Here is a 25,988-nt window from a genome sequence, read left to right on the forward strand (position 1 = left end):
CAAGCTAACATGCTCAACCCAGTGGGTCTTTCAGCAGTATGGAGCAAAGGTGGGATGCATCGAACAGTGGTATTCTGAGACTGTCCTATAAACCTGGCATATACAAGCACTTGACAGAGATGCCCAAGAGCTTGACTTTATTCTAGTAGCAGAGCTGTCTGTGTAAAATAAACTTACAGATAGGAGAATTAATCACTGACATCTTGGTGTAAATTGTCACTGGCAGTATTTCTCTTTCCTTCGTACCTTCTGGAAGTCTGTTACATAAAACCGCGAATGCCTGTATGTCTGTTAGAGGTTTATAATCTTTGTCAAAATAGTTTTTTGTATGTTGATTTGTTTCTTCAGACTTATGTTATAATCTTGGAGATGCTGTTTTTAGATGGTTTTCATAGGCTTTACTATACCTTCCTCTCTAACTTTTCATTTCTATGTCCCTCCTTTATCTAGTTACTAATGATAAGCATTTATTTATCTTTAAATTAGCATTTAAGTATCCAACTTCCACATTAAAACTTGAGATTCACTTTTTTAAAAAGAGGCAGTCTTACCAGTAGCTTGCTTAAGGAGCCCTTTGGCAGTGACACATTAGCACTGCTGCTGACTCTTATGTATTTGGATTTTTCATTTTTTTTTTTTTTTTCTGTTTTTAATGGCAGGAACCACTAAACTGTCAATCCAATTTTAAACCTTCATTTCAAAGAGCAAAAACCTATTGTTCTTACTTAAAAATCAGATTACAGAATATGAATGTCCTTTAAATCAAGTGGATCTCATTCAGAGTCTCATTAAAGACATAACTACCTTTTTCCGGGACAAAAATAGCCTAGAGGTATACTCTGTAATATATGCTGAGTGTTTCTGGCACCTTCCCCTTCATCAGCCACATTTTGAGGTAAACAGTAATTTCTTTTAAATTATTCTAAAATAAGTAGACCAAAATAATGTCACATTGCCAATAAGAATATTTGAAATATAAATTATGTCCAGATTCTATAGCCACATCCTAAATCTGTGTGGAGCCATGAAATATTACTAATGATAATTTAAAGCCATCACTATTAGCTGAACATTTTAACCATCCAGGACATGGAGCCAAACTCTACAAGTTTTCTTTTTCACTGATTTTTGAAGTAATACAACTCTCACAGCAGTACTTAACTACATTTAAATAGATAAGCGTAATGTTTGGAAATGTTGTTACTTAATAGTGAAATGTAAAAATAAAAGCCATGTGCCATTGTGGATGTAAGTGGTTCTTTCTGCTGCAGTAAGACCGGTTAGTAATAGGGGCGCCTGGGTGGCTCAGTCGGTTAAGCGTCTGCCTTTGGCTCAGGTCATGATCTCAGGGTCCTGGGATCAAACCCCACATCGAGCTCCTTACTCAGCTGGGAGTCAGCTTCTCCCTCTGTGCTCTATCCCTCCCTCAAAAAAAAAAGAATGGTTATGATAATGTCCAGAAAAATATGATAACAAACTAAACACATTTCTCATCAGCAAGTTGTGGTGGAAGGTGCACAGAAAACATTGCTACAGAGTCAAACAAACAAATAACACAGTAATGTTTGAAACTAGAGATGAGCTTCAAAGGACTGCATTCTGCCTAATTGGTTTCATTTATGGAATTCCATGAAAAACTGATTTTTTATGAACCAATAAGTCTGTTCCAGAGAAGACATATTTTCAGGAATAAATTATTCTTTAAAACACATGATGTTTTATGGAAACTGAAAACATTACTTCTGACTGAATAGCTACTTTGATTAGAATTTACAAAGGATTTAGGGATGAGTGATACATTTGAAATTTCTTTGCTCAGTCATTCAAGGGAAAGGGATTGAAATAATGAAGTTGAAACGAGCACAGAGTGCTGCAGGATGTTATTGTTAATTTTATAAAAATAAAACATTTTAATTATAATAAGATTGTGACAAAAGTTTGTGATGAAAAAGAAAAAAAGAGAATAATAATATTTTGTGCCATCAAAAAGTTACTGGTTATCTTGTGGCTTAGTTCTTTAAAAAAAAAAAAAAAACTCTAAAACTTAAAGATGTTTCTTGTTTTTCTTTTACCAGACAAACAAACAAAAACAAAACTTTGTGGTTAGTGGCTATCTTCGTACCTAACAGATAGTTATAAAAAACAGTAATGATTATTTTTTTTATCTGTGGGTGGTTTTAATATTGAGTGGGAAAATAATCTTATTTTTTGGAAGAAACCTGTGCATGGAGCAAATGTTTTGAGAATGAATTTAAGTTTTATGTGGTTAAGAATATTTCTAATTATCCCAGGTCCTTAGGACAGTGTCTGACCCATGGTCAGCACTTAATATATACTGGGATTAATTTAATCTTTGCAAAACATGATTTAAGTATGTCATGTTTAAAAACTTGAGTGTGGGGGTGCCTGGCTGACTCAGCTAGTAGAACATGTGGCTCTTGATCTCTGGTTCATGAGTTTGAGCCCCACATTGGAAGTAGAGTTTCCTTAAAAAATAAAAAAAGTAAATGTGACCTCACATCATGCACAAAAATTGACTCAAAATACATCAGCGATATAGGAGCTAAAGCCATAAAACTCTTAGAAGAAAATGTAGAGGTAATTTTTCATGACCTTGGATTTGGCAGTGTATTTTTAGATATGACACCAGAAGCATGAGCAACAAAAGAAAAAAGTAGATAAATTGGACATCGTCAAAATTAAAAATTTTCATGCATCAAAGGACATTATCAAGAAAGTGAAAGACACAGAATGGAAGAAAATACTTGTAAATCATACATCTGATGAAGTTTAATATCCAGAATACAAGAACTCCTAAAACAGGAAGAAAAAGACTGACAACCCAGTTAAAAATCCACTAAGGATCTGAGTAAACGTTTCTCCAAGGAAGATCTGAAGATAGCTAATAAGCTCATGAAGAGATGCTCAGTATCCTTAGTCATTAGGGAAATGCATATCAAAATCACAATGAGATAACATTACACTCCCAGGATATCTATAATTTAAAACACCCCACCTTGCCCCCACCCCCCCACCAGAAATCACAGGGGTTGCCAAGGATGTGGAGAAATTGAAATGCGTGCCTTGCTGGTGGGCTCATAGCATGCTGTAGCTGCTGTGAGAAACAGTTCAGTGGTTCCTCAGCACAGCATGGAATCTGCGTATGACCTGCAATTCTACACCTTGACATACACCCAAAGAAATTGGAGCAGGGGGCCAAAGAGATTGTTATTTTTGTATGCCAGTGTTGATAGCATTTCTCACGGTAGCCAAAAGGTGGAAACAATGTGAGCGTCCATCAACAGATGAATGGATGAACAAAATGTGCTACTCACAAACAGTAGAATATCATTCAGCCACAGAAAAGAATGTAGTTCTGATAGATACTGTAACGTGGATGAACCTGGAAGACATGGTGCTAAATAAACCAGTCACAAGGGACAAACACTGTATGATTACACTTACATGAAACATTAAGGATAAGCAAATTCAAGTGACAGAAGTATATTAGATGTTACCAGGACCTGGAGGGAGGCAAGAAATAGGTAATTACTTCTTTTATGGTTAGAGAATTTTTGTTTGGGGCTCCGAGAGGGCTTTGCAAATAGATACTGGAGTTCAAAAATCAGTGTGTTTTACTATCTTACAAAAGAAGAGATTCATGGGATTAGGGGATATGTTAAGCATATTGAATTGCAACTCTTGATGAAGTTGCACAAAAAATATTTTGATGGAAGAGTTGAGGAAGAAAATTAGCCACTTCTCAGGAGAAAGTTGGGCGTGATTGGTAGAAGCCAAAATTCAGTGTTGTTGTGATTCACAACTGCAACCAGTAATGCTTCTCTTCTATTGGGGCTTTTGCTTCTGGGTGTTAATGGCTATCAAAATAGCTACTTAAGAATACCACTGTATCATTATGATTTTTATGAAAGATTAGATATATTCTATTATCTTTTTCTTACTAAAAATACAGAAATTTTGGCAAATCATACGAGTATGAAAATGTCCATTTAGAATTTTTAAAGCATTTATCTTCAGTTTTTGTATATGGTTAAGCATAAGTAATATGTGATCAATGTAATCTATATAGTTTATTAAGGGTGTACAGTTTAAAAATGTTTATAGCCTGTCCATTTGGAGGATTTGATCCTTTAAAAAATATTTTGCTGGATGGTATATCTTCAAAGTTGTGTTTTTCCTGTATTTTAGGCTGCTGGTCTTGGGCGTATGAAGCCAAACACACTCGTCCTCGGATTTAAGAAAGATTGGTTGCAAGCAGATGTGAGGGATGTGGATATGTACATAAACATATTTCAGTAAGTATCCTTTTAACACAGTAACTTGGCTCAGAAAATGAAAACTTGAACTGGTTTTTTGAAGCCTTCACTGGTTTGTAAAGGCTGTTTCTCATATTAGTCTCTTCTAGTAGAAGCATAAGAATGAAAAAGAATCAGCTGGCTTCCCATTTAAGTTAGGAAGCTCTCTCATATCCTTATAGCTATTGCTGAGTGGATTTCCCCAGGGTTGTCAGACCTCTCACCTTCTGTTACATCGTTATATTATCTGGAGCTGAGAAAAGCATATCACCGATATCACCCTCAGAGGTTTTGGTTTGCTCTCCTTGGAAACTGATTTTGCAGTTAATTGTTTGATATATGCATTAGCTCATCTACATTTCTTTTTTTTATTGTGCTTACATGCTTTGCTTTTCTACCCTCTTGAGTGTAAGTTCTGAGTCTGCTCTTCACTTCTTAGCGGTATTTCAAATGAATGCTATTTATCAGAGAGCATAGTTTTGTTTTACGTGCCTTCAGCTGCCTTTGTATGGATTGTCTAATGCGTTCTTTTTATTCTTTTTGTTACTTTGTCTTTTTATTTCTTTCTGATTTTAGTCTGTTTATGTTACAGTTGATTTTTTATGAACGTATCTGTTTAATCCACAAATGCTTACGTTTTTTAATTCCAATATAGTTAACATACAGTGTTATATTAGTTTCAGGTGTACCATATAGTAAATTCAACAGTTCTCTACATCACTCAGTGCTCATCGTGATAAGGTACTCCTTCATCCCCATCCCCTCTTTCTCCCATTCCCCCTCGCGACTCCCCTCTGGTAACCCTCTATTCTCAATAGCTAAGAGTCCATCATACCACCATTCTTTTTTTAAGTTACCTCTCCACCCAACGTGGGGCTCGAACTCACAGCCCGGAGATCAAGAGTCACATGCTCTACCCACTGAGCCAGCCAGGTGCCCCACACTACCATTCTTGATTGAAGAATAGTTTTTTCTTATTACAGCTGCTGGTAAAACAGAACAGTTCATTCGTTCTTACAAAGTATTCCTTTATGTACAAACAATTGTCCTTTTTAAAAAAAAAAAAAAAATTGTGTTTGGCAAAGTAGCTCTTATGACCAGATTCAAATCTTAATTTCTCCGAAGTTTGACCTGATTACCCTTAACTCACAAGAGTTATTTCCCTTACTGGAACTCTCGCTGGAACCATAATTACTTACCTGTATCACATAGGATAGTTTTGTTTTCATAGCTACCTTGAAATAACTTTGAAGGAGTAACCAGATGTCATACTGTCCTTTTTAAAACATCTCTTTATATTGATTAGTAAAGTGTACAATGTATAAGTTTTCCCAAGTTAATTCTTAAAATGCTTTTAGTAAAATTAAGACTCTGCTGGTTCTTCAGGTGCTGCAACTGCTCTTTGGCTTTGGGGTTATTACTTTTTTGTAAGCATGATTTCGTCCTGCTTTTCTAATCTGACCTGTGTACTTTGTGTATTTGGGGATTTGGAAAGGAAGGACAGTGTAGAAGAAAGATTAAGTCATGTGGGCCATCCTCCACGGGCTATGCTTTTTCTTTCTCAAGATGAAAGACCAGTGAGATGGAATAATTACCATAGAAAATAGAAAAAGCGACATTTTTGCAAATAATTTTTACACTATTAGTTGTAGTTGCTCATAGGGAAACACTGGAAGAAAGGGTTCTTTCTGACTCTGACCTTGTAGGAACTGACGTGCATGTTTGAGAGTCAAGTGTTACTCTCAGTATTGTACAGCAGGCAGCAATTAAATGATAGGTAAAATAATGCTCTCGGGTTTCCAGGGCCGTTGGAGATTGATGGCAGTTTTAAAACAATGATATTGCTTATCCTTTTATCTTGTAACACTTTAGTTTTGGTTGTGATTATAAATATTTTGAGCAATTGAGGTTTACTTTATTTACTGTGCCTAGTGATAGCATGGAAGGTCTGAAACTCCAAATCACTTTTTATAGCTTAGAGAAATTAAATAGCTTATAGAAATCCCTATAGTTGATAGCAAAAGCATTTACCAATTTTAATCCAAAGTAAACTCAGGAATCTGTATTCCTTGGCTTTTCTTGAATCAAATCGATTTTAATTCACTTGTGATTTATTAACTATTTTTTAAATACTTGTAGTTACTCCTCGCTAGTGTTAGGTCTTTCAGTATACAGCGGGGTAGGTTAATATGTCCATTAATTTATTTTTCCAATGAATCTCTTTAGACCTTAGTTAATTCATTATAGGAATGAGGCCAAAATTGTCTCCCCATGATTTAAAAAAAACAAAACACCAAAACACCAATAAAAGACCTATTACAATGATACATGTTTTTCTGTGTGTCAGTAGGAACCAAAATTTGATTTTTTTTCCAGCTTTTAGGATTTTCTTTTTGTTACATATAACTATAGATAATATATCACTTTTTTGTATATAATGAATATTCGTTGCTAGAACAAGTAAAAATAATAATGAAAGATAAAAGTTAAGCCTGTTACACTCTGGGGAACAACCTGAAGTTTAGGAATTTGTAATTCTTGCAGTAGATTTGAGAAGATCTTGGATCTACATGATTCATGGTTTCAACAAAGTTTCCAGCACTGAAGTGTGGTTTTAGAGTTGTCTTTGGGGTTTTAATGTATTTTGTGTGTGTTATAGGATGTCCCATGTGTGTTTAAAAAACTTAAAAAAGGATATATGAATAATGCCTACAAATGCATATAAAATCTTTGGACTACTTATTAAACCGTTTCTGTAAAATGTAAGAATTGCTTTAAAATACACTGGCTCAAGAATTAAAAAAAAATTACACTGACTCCTTTCAGAAGTGATCCCTTTATACTGTCCAACCTGTTCGCATTCTCAGTAGAATGTCTTTTCTTTGTTTTCATGTATTTATCTTGACTTTAAGGGTATAAGCCTAAATAAAGTATGGTGGGAAACTGACATTATTTTTCTATAATTTTAGTTTGTTTCTGATAGGATGTGATATTAGTACAGGCACTGTTTTTAAATGGCTGGTGTAGGTAGAGTATCAATACTACAAAGATATACATTTAGGATGTTTTTAAGAGTATTACAGAAAAAAGGTAAGGGAATGATACAGGATTTGAAACCGACATCATATAGGCCTCACTGTATTTTTAAAAGCATATTTTAAAAATCAGACATGTAAAGCTGAAAGAGAAATCATCTCTTATGCCTTCATTTTATAGAGGAAGACACAAACATTTTTGTGATTTTTTTTTTTTTTTTAACTTTTTTCTCCCTCTTATAGTGACGCCTTTGACATACAATATGGAGTAGTGGTTATCCGCCTAAAAGAGGGTCTGGATATATCTCATCTTCAAGGACAAGGTAAATCTTGCTTGAATAAGTTTTTTAGTTTAAAAATAGAAGTGACTTTATTAGAAAATTACATGTCATTCTCACATATTCTTCAGTAACTTTAACATTCACCGTCAGTTCAGTCATGTCCTTACTGTGTGGCACACGAAGATCAGATCTGTTTGGCTCCACCAGTTTGTACCAACCTGGATGATGGCTGGTGATTACTAACAGAGAGAATAAAATTCAGTCTAAATCATCTAAAGCTTAAGAGAAACAAGCATTAGTTTTGGTTTTAGATTGGCCAAATTTGTAAAAACACATGATAAATAAAATAGAGGATAAAATGTTAATAACTGCTAAATCATCAGACATTTTCATGTTCACGAAGGTCATGCTTCTTTACACAGAGTTGTACTAATAATGAAAAACTAAACTTGGTGATAGCATTTACTCTGTCTAGAGATAAGACCCTATGAATTATGAATCATTTTTTTTAACTTTTTCATTTTGAAGTAATTATAGATTCATAAGACGTTAGAAATAGTAGACAGGTCCTATGTACCCTTCATCTGTTTCTCCCAATGATAACATCTTGCTATCTATCGTTATATGTCATAACCAGGAAATTGACATTGGGACAATTTACCTACCTTATTCAGATTCCAGTAGTATTACTTACACTTGTGTGTGCATGTGTGCATGAACATGTGTAGAGTTCTCTGCCACGTAACACATGTGGTTGATTCATGTAACCACCACATTTAATATACAGAACTGTTCGATCACCGCAAAGATCTCCCTTGTGCTACCCCTTTAAGCCCCCAGAGGCTCTTTGTCTTTCTGCCATCATTAATCCCTGACACTAATCTCTTCTCCAACTTTGTAATTTTCAAAGCATTTAAAAAAAATGTTTTTAGATGAAGCTTAAAATCTAATTAAGGTGTACTGTTTACTTTTGCCCACCTTAATAAAAACTGTGGAAAATTCCATACCCTCTAATGATTTTCTAGTAGTTTAACAAATATTATAAGCTGAAGAAAATTGCATACCTAATATTTTACACTTATCAATTAATTAACTAAATCATCAAAAATAGCTAAGCCTAAATAGCTGAGTGGCACTTCATGAACTTTTGTCATCTGTTTATGTATTTAAACAGTTGTAATCCTCCCCCTCCTCCCACCATTTTAAGGGTATTGTGCAGTTTTGAAAGGAACGCTTTGAAGTCTTTATCCATGTAACACAAAAGTATGGCTTGCTGAAAATGCATTTTCTTCCTCTGGAGTAGGCCTTGCAAAACACTGTTTCAGTTCTCTCTTGCACTACCAGTGACTGAGGTTTAGGGTACCTCTTAAGACTGCATAATTAGTAGCGTTCCCTTTCACTCTCAAAAGTTTCACAGTTTGACTAATAAATTATATATATAGTTCTGTAATTTATTGAGATTTGAATGTGACCGGAACTTTAAGAAAGTGTTTTCATGTGTTTATAATCATTATGACAGTTGTTTTGGAGGTCTTATTATTCATCATCAGGATTTGGAGACAGGAATTTGGTTCAGCACAGGATTAAGAGCAGAGGCTTTGGAGTCAGATCTCCTTTGAAAATCCCACCTTTTTCTCTTAGTACGGTAGTCTTTCAGCCTGGGCGTATCTGTCGACTTCCAAGCCTCTGTTTCCTCATCTCTTCAGACATCATCACTGGGGCACCTGGCTGGCTCGGTCAGAAAGCATGCAACTCTTGATCTTGTGGTCATGAGTTAGAGCCCCACATTGGGTGTAGAGATTACTTAAATAAAACTTAAAAAAAAAAACAAAAACAAACTATACTGACTTCATAAGGGTTGTTGTAAAGACACAGCTTGTGAGGTTCTTAGCATAGTGTTGGTACTTCTTGTAATGTTGTTTCTCTTGATCTTTCTCATGATACACCCAAATCAGCGATGAGGATTATGTGTGCATGGTCCATTTTCATATGTGTTTGTCTTTGTGATGCATGTTTTTATGGTGGAAGTTAACTGTTTACTAACTCCTTCCCAAAAGATAGAAAATGGGAAAAGTACTTTAAAAGTGAAGAAATGGGGGCACCTAGGTGGGTCAGTCGGTTAAGTATCTGCCTTTGGCTCGGGTTGTGATCACAGGGTTCTGGGATCGAGCCCTGCATCAGGCTCCCCGCTCAGCAGGGAGCCTGCTTCTCCCGCTCCCTCTGCAACTCCCCCTACTTGTGTGCTCTCTCTCTCTGTCAGATAAATAAATAAAATCTTTTAAAAAAATAAAAATGAAGAAATGGTACTTTTACCATGAGCTTAATCCTCTGGCTTCAGCTCTCTAGTCCGGAGTATAATTTTTCAGTGTTGTCTGTCATCTTAACATGTATGTGAACATTTGTCACATTTTACAGTTTTTACATGTGTAAATGACTTTGAGAGTAGAGTTCATTCACATTTCATACATCATTCGTTTGTCTACCACATTCTTAAGTTCCTTGAATCTCACTCATTATGAATTCTCCAGCACCTGATTCAAATGTCTGCTGCTTAGCTATGGCTCAAGATATTTGAGTGAATAGTCCTTTCAAAACAGATGATCACATATGTTCACATAAGAAATCATTTTTTGTAAACTTACTATTTCATAATAAACTTTGTTGTGAATTGTCATTTAATTCATATTATACCATGTTGTTTTCATTAATGGTTAAAAGAAGATTTAGATAACATCTTGATCACTTTTCATGTCCATAGAAGAATTATTGTCATCACAAGAGAAATCTCCTGGCGTCAAGGATGTGGTACTAAGTATGGAGTATAGTAAAAAATCGGATTTAGATACTTCAAAACCATCTGATGAGAAAGCTGTTACACACAAAGGTAATTTTTATTCAGACGAGATGTTATTCATGGTAATGTTTAATTTTGGGAGAAATGGGTTTTATTGTATAACGTGTCTTAATAAGTAACCCCTTCTCTAATTAGTACCGCTCATTTCTAGTTGATAAGGTAAAATGGATGGCTGCAAAATGACTAGCTATTTTTCAGGTATTAAAGTAGATTGTAGAACAGAAAACATGCCAGTTAATTACACTCTCATATGTTCTTGTATGTTTTTATTTATTCTTTGCGCAATTTCGCTTGAAGCATAGGTTCAATCTGAACTTGGAAAGAAATGTGATAATTTGAGAGTAATGCAATAGAGCATAATAAGATAACCCTGAAAGGAATGAAATTGATAAAAATAATCTACCTAATTTTTCTATAAATCAAGATATTTAAATACCAGGGATTTTATTTATGTGTTAAGATATTCAGAATATTTTTTACATCTACTGCCTGGAGTTGTTGAAGTAAAACCATGTAATAAAAAATCAAATGCAGTTTTATTCCTCATTCTAGTCTCTTGAAGGAACGAGCTGTTGGTATTTGGTTACTGAACTGTTAGGCTGTAATTGCAGACATATTACCCCTGGTTTTAAGCCACACACGGGTTTCTAAATCTCATGAGGTTTTCAGATAATTTCATCCATCTACCTATGTCATGTTTATGAGACGGAAAGAGGGATGACTTCCAAATCTTACTCTCCCACCCTCACTCTCCTACCTCTGATCAGCCCAGTATCTCCATCTGTCCTAGCCCCAGCCGGCGCGCAACAGGAAAAATCTGCACTGTAAATCATCAAACCATATCATACTTGTTTGATTCCTGTCAAAGAATTACCATTCTTTTTCTGAAATTGATTACCTTGGACAAATCCTGTCTCTTTGAAATTGATCTTTTCCAGATTATGCAGAAGCGTTGCTGTTGCTTTTTATTGCTTTCCTTTCTTACCTTGTATGCTTAGAGTAGTGGTAGTTGAGGCTTTAGTTGATACCCATTTCCCCTTTAAGTTCTTTGCTGTATTGATTATCATTTTTTTCCTCTTTCATCTCAAAACTCTATAATAAAGATTTGATAACTGTTCTTACATTCCTGCATTTATTTTTAGTTTATGGTATACATGCTTTCATTTCCTCCTACTTTTTTTTTGCACTGCCATTTTCTTTTTCCTAAAGGAGATCCTTTCTTTACAGAATCTGTTAGGAATTGATAGGTAAAAGTAGAATGGGAAAGAAAGAAGTAGTTAGTAATCATCAGGCATCTACTCTGTGCCTCCCACATTGCAGTGGGCATTATCCATACGTTGGCTCATGACTGCGTGTCACAGTCTTGTGAAGTCAGTATTTTTACAGAGTGGGAAACTACTTGCCTTTTTATTATAAAAATGTAAATACCTTTAATACTTTTAAATGCCTTAGTGTAAGTCATTTTTGAGTGTCAGGATTTCCTTGACATTTTTTGAGCTCTTTGAAATGAATACACAGTGTGCCCGTATATGTTTATTATCATCAAAGACAGTATCAAATACCTACTTCATAAGAACAATAATATTTAATGCTATAAAAATCAAATGTGATCATTGAAATGTTTCTTGTTCCATCACAGGCATAAGAAATTAGTGTTCAAAAATAGCATTCATTTTATTTTGTGTTTATTTTCTGTCTAGCCAGTTATTTTCAAAATTAGCATAGAAACCATAGAAAAGTTTATATAATTTGAGAAGTCTCCAGAATATTATAAACATTCCTGTGTAATTATTATATAAGCCTAGATGTTTGGTATGTCTGTCTCGGTTATTGGGGCACACAGAATGCTTACTTTGTGCTAGGCACTGAGATGGGTGCTTTCATGCTTGCAGCATAATGATCTGAAGACGTAGGTACCCTTCATCCTTCTTCCTAACAAGGAAGGTGAGGAGTTAACTAGTTCAAGCTCACATAGTCAGAAAAAGAGTTAAAAGCAATAATACTGGAATCCTGAGAGCCACTGACTTAAGAGCAGTGAACTCTTTCCTGTCCAAGTCGGGAATTCTGTGTGCCTCACACAACTAGAAGAAGCTTATATGAAGAGAAAAACGGAGATTAGGAAAACTGTTAACTCCAAGAAAATACTTACAGATACTGAAATACAGATGGTCCAGTACATGCATACACACATATATATGCTTATATTTTATACACACACACACACACACACACACATATATATATATAAATTTATGTAGGCCTGTATAACCTGGTGTTTTAAATGAAGCAGAAGACTGTCTCTGATCAAATTCCTTATTATTTCAAGTGAATAATTTTTAAAAATACCAGATTCCATTATGTTTCTAAAATTACTTTTCAGTCATTTGCACCACGATGCAGTGGCACTGATTAAAATTTATGTATTATCTGCAGTGTCAGTCTTTAATGTCCTATTTCTATTCTGTAAGCCATAGGTCAGAATCTCTTCAACTGATTTCAAGTATGAAAGTTTAAAAGTTTAAAAATCCTGCTGACGTTTTTATCAATTTCATAGGAATAAAATTTAGGGGTGAGTGTTAATCAGTGGCCCTCTTGGAGAGGGTCTAAAAATATGTTTGCTTTTTTAAAAATCCTCAACACTCAGCGTAGAAAATATCTATCTTCAGTCTTGATTATTTTTCGCAGACTCTCTCTTCATACTGTGCTTTGTTTATAAATGTGCTCTATTTACATTTTCATTATTTTATTAATATAAAAGCAATTAACTTATATTTTGTGTTTTTTAAACATAATCTAGATGAGGAAGAGGATGGCAAGACTCCAACTCAACCACTGTTGAAAAAAGGCAGGCATTTTTCATCATTTTATTTTAATCCCCTTTTTCATACTGTTAACTCTTTAACTCCAACTCTGCTATTTTATTTTTTTTACCTGAGTTTTTATTTCCATGGCGAGGTGATGTTACAGTTATTTATTGAATGCAGATTAGAAAAAAAATCATCTTTAGTTTACCTAAAAAAATTAAATCATCCCAGGGAAAGGTATTATATCAAAAGCAAATTATTTTAAATCATTATAGCATTTCTGAAATACTCCAACCCTGAATGTCAATATTACTTTTTTTTAATTTAAACTGCATGGTTCAGATGATAAGCAGAGACACTGAAATGGGTCTTTGCCAGTGTCACTCGCATTCTTTACCATCAGTTGTTCCCAGCCAAGCCCTTAATTTTGATACTAATATATTTTTCATTTCAAAAATTACAATATTTCTCACAGCCCTGCTGCGTTTGGGAGATACACAGTCATGACCCCGTGCATGACTTTTATGAGAAGGAGATAGAGGTGAGAGTTACGGAGCAGTGTGGTTTGGCAGCCATATTATGTCATCATGCAAAATCATTCGTTATGTTTGCGTGCATCATGGCAGCATGAGAAGTGAATGACACATCCTGCCGAAGTGACCAGGTTTCCTCCTGTGGATTCCTGCTTTTAAAAATTTAGTGTAGGAGTCTCGTAATAGTCATTTGCTTGCTCATAGAGTCAGTGCTGATTTTTTTTTTTTTAATTTTTTAATTCCTGGGACTATAAATGGGAACTCCCTTGGTATTTTGTTCTTGAGACCTGCAGCAGATGGTGCCCTTCCAAGGAGTTCCTACCATCTTTCTGTGCTTCAAAGAAAGATGTGTCATTATATGGCTTTTTCTTTGGGCATCGCATACTGAGGGGACAAGTTAGGTCAAGATGAGGGTGTCCTTCTTTAGACTGGGAGGTTTCACTGTGATAATCGTTAGATTGTATTCATTTGTCTTCCACTTCCTTCTGTCTTTTATATTACTAGTAGCAACATTATGTGTAAGAAATTTCTTTGATCTTCATATTATTGAGGAACCACATTACAAAAGAAATATGTTCATGGAATAGGCATAAACTTAATTTGTCCACTTAGCCTAAAATGGTTTCTCAAAAATTAAAATCTAGCTGTTATAATTTTCTTGATTGGTATTTATGATCCTCTTTCATTCACAATGCTTCAAATTATTAGAAATTAGGCAAGATAATTTGGATGAGTTTAGCTCTTGTAAAGATATATTTATCTGTAACCATTTTTTTAAAGTACATTTAAATTTTAAACAACTGAAAGCTTATGATGGACTCTGTATACAACTATCTGCATTGTAAACATTTAAATACACAAAAGTTAGGAAACAATAGGAATTCAGCAAAAGGGACTTGAAAATTTATCTCCCTTACATCTTATTTTTCTGCTTAATCCTTTAGAATCCAAAGGCCCTACTGTGCCCTTAAATGTAGCTGACCAAAAGCTTCTTGAAGCTAGTACACAGTTTCAGAAAAAACAAGGAAAGAATACTATTGATGTCTGGTGGCTTTTTGATGATGGAGGTAAGGTTGTTAATATGCTTTTTAGCAATTTTACATAATACTGAAGTTGTGAGAATAATACTGAGAAATGGCAGGTATGCTTCACTCCTAGACAACATTCCCCAAAGCAACAGGATTGGTTACAGAATCAGGTGTCAGGCTTAATTGTTATCTCTTCAGTGTCCTTCACTTTGGAAGTTGACTGGTTATTCCGTGTGCTCATGACCTTAACATTTTTTTTTTTAATATGACTGACCATTTTTAGAATGTCACTAGATTTGAAGTACCATTTGAGCTTTCATTATAACTGGTTCAAGTTATGTCATTTTGGTAGAAATCTCACAGAAGTGATGCCTTGCTCTTCTGTCTGTATCTCATCAGGGGGCACATGATGTTGATTTGCCTCATCACTCGTGAAGTTAACTGTCCACTCAGTAAAGTGGTTTTCACTAGATCTTGAGAATAAAAAGTGACCGTTTCCCCTTGTGTAGTTACACATGTTAGGGGATGGGGAGGTACTTTGGGGTTATATAAAATAGACCATTGTTACTGCAACTTCTATCACCCACCATCTTTAGCATCCATTGATAGTTTTGCCTCTTGTTTTACTGTTGGTGTGGTATGTTTGTGGTTGTCAGATGATGATTTTCCAATCCTGTTAATTCTTCCTCATTTATTAGTTGGCATTTTATTGTAAGGAAGAGCCTTCTCCTTATTTTTATCCTTGCAGATTCATTGATTCCCATTATATTCAGTAGGAGATGATTTGTCATTCTCATGATTTGTTTTGATGTTCACATTGTTCCCATATTTGGCCAGAGAGATCCTGTGGAGGCTAACTTGTATGTCCATTTGTCATTTCCCAGTCGTTTTTTATTTTCTGATATAATGAGATGTTCTAGGCTCACTTTTGCACTTTGCCTGCACCAGCCATTGAATCACCATCTACCCAAGGAGCCCGGATTGCTTTTAGTAGAGAATAGTATTTAGGGACAATGATCATGGCATTAAATAGGCTTGCTGCTAGGGTGTCCCTGCGCCCCCAGGTTCTCTCAGTGGACGGGTCTTAGAAACATACACGTATATGTTTGTACGTGTAGGTATAAATTGAAAACCAGTTCCAATTCAACACTGCGGGCTTCAGTCCAGCTTCTCCCTTCTTGTATTTCTCACTTCAGTGAGAAACCTGGCCCCCGTTAGGGTCAATGAATTCTCTCATTCCCTCATTCCTCCTGTATGTGACTGATCTCCTGACTCTGCCGGACCACTCTCCCCATCTCACCGCCTTCCTCACAAAGCCCAGCTCTGTTGGGCTGTCCTCTTTGTTCAGGCCTACCTCATGGCTTTTTGACTGAATTCTTAAGGAAGGACGGAAAGAAAAATTGTGTTGGATATTGAGTTGTAGTAAACATGTTTTTAGAGATTACATTGAATGAAAAGTTCTTACTTGAGAAATTAGCATCTAGTAAATGATTTTTTATATTTTTATGATTCAGGTTTGACTTTACTGATACCTTATCTTCTGACTACCAAGAAAAAGTGGAAAGACTGTAAGATCAGAGTATTCATTGGTGGGAAAATAAATCGAATAGACCATGACCGGAGAGCGTAAGTCTGTTTAAATTGAAGAGCATTTGTCTTACTACGGTATATATTTCATTATTACAGTATGGTACAGGATATATTTGATAGGATAAAACAGACAATCCAGAAAATGTCAGTCATGTTGCCCTGTTCTATACTAAAGCTAAAAATTCTAGTTAAACGGATAAAACTGCATTCTCTTTAATTTAGTCTTCACATTTAAGTTGTGGGTACTTAGTGTTACTGATACCTATCATTTTTTCCTATGTTGACATTTTAGGAAGTATTAAAAACTTGGACCATTGGAATGTTAAGCACCTTTTTAAAACAAAATCAGGGGATGTGCCCCCAAATTACATGTTCGTATGTGAGATACATTTTGTAGACTTGAAGACAACAGAAACGCAGGATGCCATTTGTCACCCACTGTCTTTATTTCCGCTCTGCTGTCACCATTCTAGTTCTGGTTCCAGCGCTTCGCTAAGTACCCTGTATCTTGTCTCTGACCTTTTCAGCATATATTGTACACACTGCTCCTGAGTTCACATTTGAAAACCAAAGCTCTGATCATATGATTCCTCTGCCCAAAATACTTTTAATTTCCTCTCTGTTATATACCATAGAAAGTCTGTCGTGTTCCCCCAACTCTGCCTTATACTTCATTTTACAATTCTGCACCTGCTCCAAATAAGCATGTGGTTTCAGACTCATACTTCTTCCTACTATACAGCATATATATTTGATATAGTACAGTGCATATTTGATATATTTCTCTACTAGAAATAGCTCTTCACTTGCCTCCCTTCTCTGTGGCAGTACTGCATCCTTTCACGTCCAGCATTGCTATCACTTTCTTCATAACAGCTTCCCTCATTTTTTTTTTTTACCCTTGTCTCCTCATAGTTGTTACCCGTCCTTCCTGAATAACAGGGTTCTTGGTCCACTCACTGTGTCCTGGAGCTCGTTTTATATTTATTTTCATCTCTTAGATTTGAGTTTTGTGGGCCCTGACACATAGACACGTAGTAGATCTATAGTGGAATTCAGTGGAGTGTCCATTTATCTCAAACAAGAAGTATGCAAGAAATACTAGAAATGATTTAAAAGTTAAACCTGTAGCTGGTGTGTTTTCTAATTTCTTAATTTAGAAAACTGTTTCTATTAAAGATAGAATCCTATTTTGCTAACTGCTTTTCCTGTATGTATGTTTCCACTCTTCTGTTGTTGCTGCCAAGGCTTCACAGCCAGCTGCTATGCCTCCAAAAAGGTGTTTCTTTCCTGAAAACTCAGAGGCTTACTGGAGCCCAGCCCCCCCCTCCCCCCGCAGAAATTCTGTGAAATTCATTTGCCATCAGTTACAGCTTTAGTTCGGCCCCAAAAAGTCCTATTTAGACCTTGAGATAGGCATTCTTCATGGGTGGAAGAGTAATCCAAAAATAATTAAACCTCCAAATGTTTACTCGTTTTTGCTGAAATCCATATACTTACCAATGTAATTTGTCTAAAATAGTCTTTACTGAAGTAGAGCTGATGCACAGTGTTCTGTTAGTTGCGGATGTACGGCATGGAGATTCATTACCTCTGTGGGTCATGCTGCTCCCTGCAGATGGAGCTGCCATCTGTCACCATACAACACGAGTAAATACCATTGACTCTCTGCCCCATGCTGTACCTTCCGGCCTCGCAGCTTGTTCGTTCTGGAACTGGAGGTCTGATTGTCTCACTCCCCGTGACAAAAATTAAATTTAAAAACTAGTTGCCATTCAGATTTCATTATTAATGTCTTGCTCTACCCATTCATTATTGGATACTAAGATGAGATTCAGAGAAAGTAAAAGAATGTAACAGGAGTCTCTACTCAGGGAATTTAGATGTCTACTTAGTTGAACGTACAATGTGAATTAATTCAGATGGACTTTGTTTAGCACCTGAGACAGTTTTCCTATAAATCATGCTTTTTCAGATATACTGATTCAGCCCAAAACAGAATAAAAATACTTATATACAGCTTTCGTGTATCTCAGTGCTATTCCTTTTGTTTTAGGATGGCTACTTTGCTTAGCAAGTTCCGGATAGACTTCTCCGATATCATGGTCTTAGGCGATATTAATACTAAACCAAAGAAAGAAAAGTAAGTTGTTGGATAAATTACTCTTCACAGATTTCTGATCCTTTTCTGGGTGACCTACTCAGATATTCTAGTAACAGATCATTCTAAACTAATTACCTGGGGTTTTGCCTGCTGTTAGTTATATGTGAAGTCAACTGTTTTTAATCTGGCACTGACGGTTGGCATGCTTATAGCAGATACCAAAGTAAGTCTAAAGGGCTTTCAGTTTTCAGAGAATTCAACTACTGTTGTATAAGTAATTTCTGAAAATCCTAATGCCACAGAAATTCCACATGGTTCTTTAAATTTTGATTTTTCATGCCTATCTTCATTACCACTACTCAATCCCTACCCCATGTTATGTATTACTTCTTACTATTTTGCTTTATTACTAAAATAGGAGAATCTAAGAATTTGCCTATATAATATTTGCATTCAGAATTCTCAAGAGTCAAAGAAAAGTATACTTATGGAATAGTCCACCTGAAAATGGTATATAGAGGATATTATAATTATGTGCATATTTATACTACCAGGCATAATTTTAATTATTCTCAAATAAATGGTGAATAAATGATGAAGCTGATACAAAGATTTAAATAGAAAATAATAAGGTATGCTTTGTAAGGTTATGACCAGGGAAGGATTTGTTTCCTTTTATAAAATAATATATACCAGGAACTTTATATGAGACTTGATACTGAAAAATGTTTTTCACGTTCATAGAGAATTAGAATATTTTTGGTGTTCTTTTACTGTCTTTTATTAAGTATCTTTGGATCTAGAGATTAATTCTGCATCTTCTTAAATGTTCAATATCTCCCCACTCCTCTCTTCAGAATATTCTAGTACCTTTTCTACTACTACTCTTTTTATTCATGGGTACTTGAACTAGGAACACTCTTGAATATTTTGAGTAAAGGAGCAATACAATTTGACATATTGCTCAAAAGGATCATGTTAGCTACTGTGATGAAAATTTATGTAGGTTGAAGGGGGTGGGCATAGGAGCAGGGGGTAAATACAGAGAGGTGAGTGTGAGCCCTTGAAATTGCAATTTTATTATTGTGAATACAGTTCTAAATTTCTTATCAGTTTGAGAAACTAGCGATTGCTGTTTTCTGGATAAGTTGCCGAAGTGATGGTTATAAATTAGGGTATGAAGATGAGCATAATATATGGAAAACACTAACTTCTCAAGTTCTAATTTAGCATTTGAGATCTTAGTGTTAAGGAATTCAAATTGAGGTTAATGGTCAGTATTCTTTCTGGGTTTTTGTTTTGTTTTGTTTTGTTTTCAAGTATTGTAGCTTTTGATGAAATGATTGAGCCATACAGACTTCATGAAGATGACAAAGAGCAAGATATTGCAGATAAAATGAAAGAAGATGAGCCATGGCGAATAACCGACAATGAGCTTGAACTCTACAAGACCAAGGTATTCTGTCTCTTCTGCTTTTCCTTAATATTCCATTGATTTTTTTTTTAAAAAGATAAGGAAGACGTAAGTATCAAGAACTGTCATTTGTTACGGGAGGAACCAGTGTGTCTCCTCTAAGTTGGGTCTGTATGTGAACAGTGTGTATAAATCATTAATTCTTTTCTAAATTAAGGGACAGATATTTTTATTATAGCAAAATTCTTCTGGTTTCTTTTTGTTTACTTATACTTCTATGAACTGCACTAAATTCCACTTTCCAAATGGTCCAGGAATGACTTTGTCCTGTTCTATTGCAGACGTACCGGCAGATCAGGTTAAATGAATTATTGAAGGAACATTCAAGTACAGCTAATATCATTGTCATGTAAGTACTGCATCCACTGAGGTTTTCTTGAGCATCCATTTTATGATGATGCAATTAGGATCGGTTTCCATACCAAGTACGAACCTATATAAACCCCAGTAATGACTTAACAGTTAGTTATAAGGAAGAAAAAACAAAACTTCTGTTAATACATTTCGCTTTAAGCATATGGAGAAATCATTTAAGGTAGGAGGAAAGAAAAACAAAAATCTTAAGCTTATATGAATCTAAGTAATTCTTTATCCTAATAGTTTATTTTAGAATTTTTCCTTTATCTTTTTTCCCACCTTTTAAAAAAATTCCTTGGCTTGAAGGACACTACAGCATAGCTGTTAAGCCTATGTGGGGTATGAGGGCCTCAAGTTAAAATTTGGAGCCTGGGGTGTGAGGTGTGGGACACCTGGCTGGTTCAGTCAGTCACAGCGTTTGACTCTTGATTTTGGGTTCATGAGTTCGAACTCCACATTGGGGGGTAGATTGTACTTCAAATAATAAAAAATAAAACCTTAAAAAAAGAAAATATGGACCGTGGGCAACATCCTCATAGAAATAATACCATCAAGTTATCTTGGGGATTAAATTTAAAAAATGGTTCCCGTCAGAATCTGCACCCCCGTATTTCCACACACAAACTTGACAGACAGACATTCTGTCCTCCACTGGATATAGACGCTATCTGGCTTTCCTTTCACTAAAGTCAGATTAGCTACATATTACTTGAACCCAAATTTTCTCCGTCATGGAGCCGCAGTCCTTAAATAGGTAAAAAAAAAAAAAAAAAAAAAAAGCTCAGGCCTCCAAAAATATGACAAATGATGAAATAAAGCAATACCAAAGGATTGTTATTTTGATTAACAAAAAACAATACAGGAAATTTCAAGTTTTGCTGCTGCTGATCAAATATCTGTAATGGAAGATGTTAAAACCTAGAAATCTAGAGAGAAACACTCTATAGAGCAGCTGGTTATACTACCACTACGTACAGATAAAAATGAAAGAAGATAGGAGATAGAAGTTTAAAATTAATACATAGAATTAATTATGTTTGAATCTCATTTATCCATGTGTGGTTTCTGCTTTCTTAATTTAGGTAGAAACATCCCTTTCCCCTAGAAGAATTCTGTCCTTATTGAAGAAGGGAGGATGGAAGGTTTAATGTTAGAGACCAAATGTGTTGCAGATAATAGAAATGTTCATTTCTGTTATTAGATGAAATTTTAAAAATCTTTTGTTCAAACATGAAAAAGGGGGAAGAGTGATGAATATAGTCCTTGCTACGCCATGTTCACAATTTGTCTGCCTCCAAAATAATGTGTAACCACGGTACTCTTCAGTTACTGTTATTAGTGACTCAATATATAATTTTTATTGTGTTTTATTTTTCTCAACTTAAATGCATTGCCTAATTTCCTTTCTCTTTTTGATACCAGGAGCCTTCCAGTTGCCCGGAAAGGTGCTGTGTCTAGTGCTCTCTATATGGCCTGGTTAGAAGCTCTCTCAAAAAACCTACCACCAATTCTCCTAGTCCGTGGAAATCATCAGAGTGTCCTTACCTTCTATTCCTAACTGCCCCAGTACAGTGGACAGCCCTCCAGATGGTACTTGAGTGCCTAGTGAAGTCACTGAGATCTTCAAAGACACATTAACATCACAATGGGGAAATGTGACTTTTCTTTCACCTTTTCATTAATTTGAAAGCACACAGGGAAGTTGCTCCACTGATACGCGTATGGAGACTTGAGTTTTAGTCAGTTCTGTATTTCAATCTTAATGAATGATGATGATTCCTTGTTGTTGGACTGAAGCTCACGAGAGTAAAGTTTTCCTTTGCTACTTGAATAGCAATAAAAGTGTGTTATTTTGTGATTGATGAAAGGAGTACAAAAAGCCTTTAGCCTTGAGGTGCCTTCTGAAATTAACCAAATTTCATCCATATATCCTCTTTTATAAATCTATAGAATGTCAAATTTTGCCTTCAGCTGTCATTTTCGTTCCTAGTCTCTCCCACCTTAAAATGAAATGGACACTGCTTTTCTTCTTCCATTGACCAGTTAGTGTTGAGTACTGTATGTTTTCTATTACTTTTATAAAGGTATCTGTTAGATACTAAAGGTGAGAATTAGGGCAAGTTAATGAAAAATGCAAAAAAAAAAAAAAAAAAAACAGAACAAAAAATGGTAGCCAATAAGTGACCCCAAGGTTAGGTTTGTATGGGTACATATAAAATGTAGATGTAGGGAAAAAAGACCCAATAAACCTTTCTTTTTTTAAAATCTCTAATTGGCTGTTATTTGTATTTTTATTTGAAATCTTAGGGAAGGTTGAAGATTTATTCAGTACTTCTGTATACCAGGCTGAAAAATCCCGTTGTCATTCTTTAGACCTAAGTCCTCAAAATCATTTGTATCTATTAGAAGAGCGATCTGTCCTAATTTCTAGTTTTCCTCAAATCTTGAGGGACTTTTAAGAAATGCTAAAAGATTTTTCTCAAGGAAAATTAGACAAAGCAGTGTCATTAGTGGAATATTTCAATAAACAATATGTGGAATTCCACTGTACACATTCTTTATAAATCATTAAAATATTTAGCATTTCATCAAATGGTTAAATGGACCACTGGTTTCTTAGTGAAATGTTTTTAGGCTTAATTCATTCAATTGTCCAGTACACTTAGTCTTAATTAATATACTCAGGTTTGAACAGATTATTCTGAACATTTAAATTTAATCCATTCTTAATACTTTAAAACTTTTGTGTTAAGAAAAACTGCCAGTTTGTGCTTTTGGAATGTCTGTTTTGACATCATAGTCTACTAGTAAAATTTTGACAGTGCGTACGTACTGTTACTAAAAGCTTTATATACAATTATTAATGTGAAGTTTTTCATTTTTTATTCAAGGAACGATTTCCTAAAAACATTTCAAGGGATATATGTCTACATATCTGTATGTGTGTATGTATGTGTATATGCATACACAGATGCATATGTGTATATATAATGACATTTATGTTGCTGGTTTTTTGCATTTTAAAGTGATCAAGATTCATTCGATTAACATTTTTTGATTTCAGTAAACATAAGTTCAAAATTAGATTGAGAGATACAGGTTTCATGGAGAACAAAGGTGATCATTTGAAGGGCATGTAACTTCACACAGTTACTGTTCAGTGAGAAATGGAGAACGCATCCTCTACAGTACTGTTCAGTGAGTTCATTGGTATACATTCTGGTGGTGAAGAATATATGCAGAATTCATGAATCTTGATAGATATCATTAATATCACTACTGTTGTCGATAGTGCAGTATTTTTGCTGCGTGAGCATAAACGAAATGAATAGAAAAGTGGAGATTTGATAATAATTTGGAATTCAGAACGTTAAAATGAAGTAATTGTTTTTCCAGGTTGTTTTTTTTTTCCCACAGTGTAACTCACAGCATTGTTCCATTTATTGCAGGTTTTGTAGTGTTTTGGGGGAAAGACAGTAGAAATGTCATATTATTCAGTAAACAATACCGTGTTTGAACTTTTTAAATGGATAATAGGGCATGAACTGAGTGCTGCTATCTTGAAATGTGCACAGGTACACTTACTATTATTTTTTTTTTTTTTTAATTTTTCCCATTCAGGAAACCATCATTGTGATCTGTACTGCAGGAACCAAATGTCATGCATCATACATATGTGTATAAAGTACATAAAGTATATCTAAATATGCATAATGGGGGGAGGGTAATATTGTCTGTGAAATAATGTAAGAAGCTTTTCACTTAAAAAAAATGCATTACTTTCACTTAACACTAGACACCAGGTCAAAATTTTCAAGGTTGTTGTAGTACTCTAATAAATTTCAGCAATTCTGAGAGATGCTAGCTAGTGTTGAAGCTATTCTAGTTTATTTTGTTTATGCTGAATTTGATTATTTTCATGCCAAATTTTTTTTTTTGAGTTCTAATCATTGGTGATAACTTGGAAATAAATATGTAATGGCATTTGACAGTTCGTTATTCCTATAGGTAAATACTCATTGGGTTTGGAGAGAATGGTGGTGTTAAGCTGATGATTAATGGTTAATTAAATCAGATATTTATTTGTTACATTATTTCGTTTGTATTTTAGGTTTCCTTTTACATTCTTTTTATATGCTTTCTGACATTACATATTTTTAAAGACTATGGAAATAATTTAAAGATTTGAGCTCTGGTGGATGTTTATCTACTAAGTTTGAAAATGTAATATTTTGATAATACTGTACTATAACTGTCACACAAATGCTTTTCTAATGTTTTAACGTTGAGTATTGCAGTTGCTGCTTTGTACAGAGGTTACTGCAATAAAGGAAGTGGATTCATTAAAACTATTTAATGTCTACTATTTTATCTGTTTTATAAAGCTGTGGCAACTTTGTGATGTACCCTTGTTTATATAACTGTTATTTCAGAATGTCTGAGTTTTTTAGTGGCTTTTACCTTTAATATTCATGCCTTAGAAAGTTGTTTGAAATTGTGCACTATCCCTAAGCCTTTGAAATAGTCACTATTGATACTTGACAGTGGATTGCAGCTCGTTTTGATTTTTTTTAAAAAGTGATTTTACTTTTCTAATTCTTTTTAAATTATTTTTGGGCCAAATCATGCATTTAGGAATGAGGATACTAGACTAAAATGGATCCATAGTCTCTGTCTTTTCTTCAGAAGATTTTTGGCTAAGCTGATTTACAGTTTTATAAAACATTTTCACTTTATCATTTGAACATTATAGTAAGTGAGGACAGTTATATATCCAGGACAGTTACTTTTCTCTCTCTCACTCTTGGGAAAGCAACTTGGAGCAATGTAGGGAATTTTCCGAGGTCTTGTGGTAAATCAGTGAAGAATGTTGGCCCAGAGCCCAGATCTTTCATCCCCAGGGATATCTCTATTACGCACTCACTGCTGCCTGATCCATAACTGACAGGGCTGGGACAGACTGGCCATTTCCAAACTAGTCACCCAATATTGCTAGTGAGTGTGTGCTCAGGTAATGCGAATTCCAATTAGAGATAGATTGGCTATAGGCTGGCTTAATAGATCTGAAACGAAATGTAAGTGTCCATTGCATGCTTTTTGCTTCTTGCTTATTTTCCAATAATCCTACTATTCAGGCTAGTGACTTCTTTGGTGAGTTAAAAGAGAATTCAAAGGCAGCTATGAATGTGGCATTTCCTAGTATCAGAGCATCCAGTGGTTTTCAAAACAGGGATGGAGTTCACCTTCCAGCCAGCAGTATTTTTGGTTCCTTCACCAGGAAGAACAGATAAATGCTTCTGATACAATTCTGTCTTTACGTATCAACTGGATGTTTGTAGGTTCAGAACAAATAGGTGGTAATTTAATGCTTGACTGTTTGAGTAAAGATGGCACAAATCCTGGGAAACATTCATCAGAAAATACTGTTTAGTTTAGCTAGTTTAGGTAGTAGATACACAGAATGTGTTGGTGGGTTAACCAACTTGACATACTTGTTTTTGTAGACGACTAAAATACCTAAAGATCTAAGTCCTGTTGCTCTTAATGGAATCTGGAGGCAGTGCGCAGAGACCTCTTTCACACGTGATAGGCATTTCAGGTAGGCTATTGAA

At 35.0% G+C, this 25,988-nt stretch overlaps 1 protein-coding gene across 2 annotated transcripts in view; it reads left to right on the plus strand.

Annotated features, from left to right (window-relative positions):
* SLC12A2 (solute carrier family 12 member 2) overlaps window positions 1-24,728 on the plus strand; it is a 103,581-nt gene extending 78,853 nt beyond the window's left edge. The window contains exons 18-27 of one of the 2 annotated variants that reach the window (XM_027604681.2): window positions 4,210-4,316; window positions 7,595-7,674; window positions 10,391-10,516; window positions 13,284-13,331; window positions 14,768-14,890; window positions 16,366-16,477; window positions 18,498-18,584; window positions 19,866-20,001; window positions 20,301-20,368; window positions 21,799-24,728. In XM_027604681.2, coding sequence (XP_027460482.1) covers window positions 4,210-4,316; window positions 7,595-7,674; window positions 10,391-10,516; window positions 13,284-13,331; window positions 14,768-14,890; window positions 16,366-16,477; window positions 18,498-18,584; window positions 19,866-20,001; window positions 20,301-20,368; window positions 21,799-21,934 — 1,023 coding nt within the window. In that variant the 3' untranslated portion in view covers window positions 21,935-24,728. The remainder of the gene's footprint in view (window positions 1-4,209; window positions 4,317-7,594; window positions 7,675-10,390; window positions 10,517-13,283; window positions 13,332-14,767; window positions 14,891-16,365; window positions 16,478-18,497; window positions 18,585-19,865; window positions 20,002-20,300; window positions 20,369-21,798) is intronic. The other variant, XM_027604683.2, reaches the window with a different exon arrangement.
* The last annotated feature ends 1,260 nt before the right edge of the window (window positions 24,729-25,988 follow it).

The sequence above is a fragment of the Zalophus californianus genome, chromosome 5 (genome assembly GCF_009762305.2).
Source record: "Zalophus californianus isolate mZalCal1 chromosome 5, mZalCal1.pri.v2, whole genome shotgun sequence".
Classification (NCBI taxonomy): domain Eukaryota; kingdom Metazoa; phylum Chordata; class Mammalia; order Carnivora; family Otariidae; genus Zalophus; species Zalophus californianus.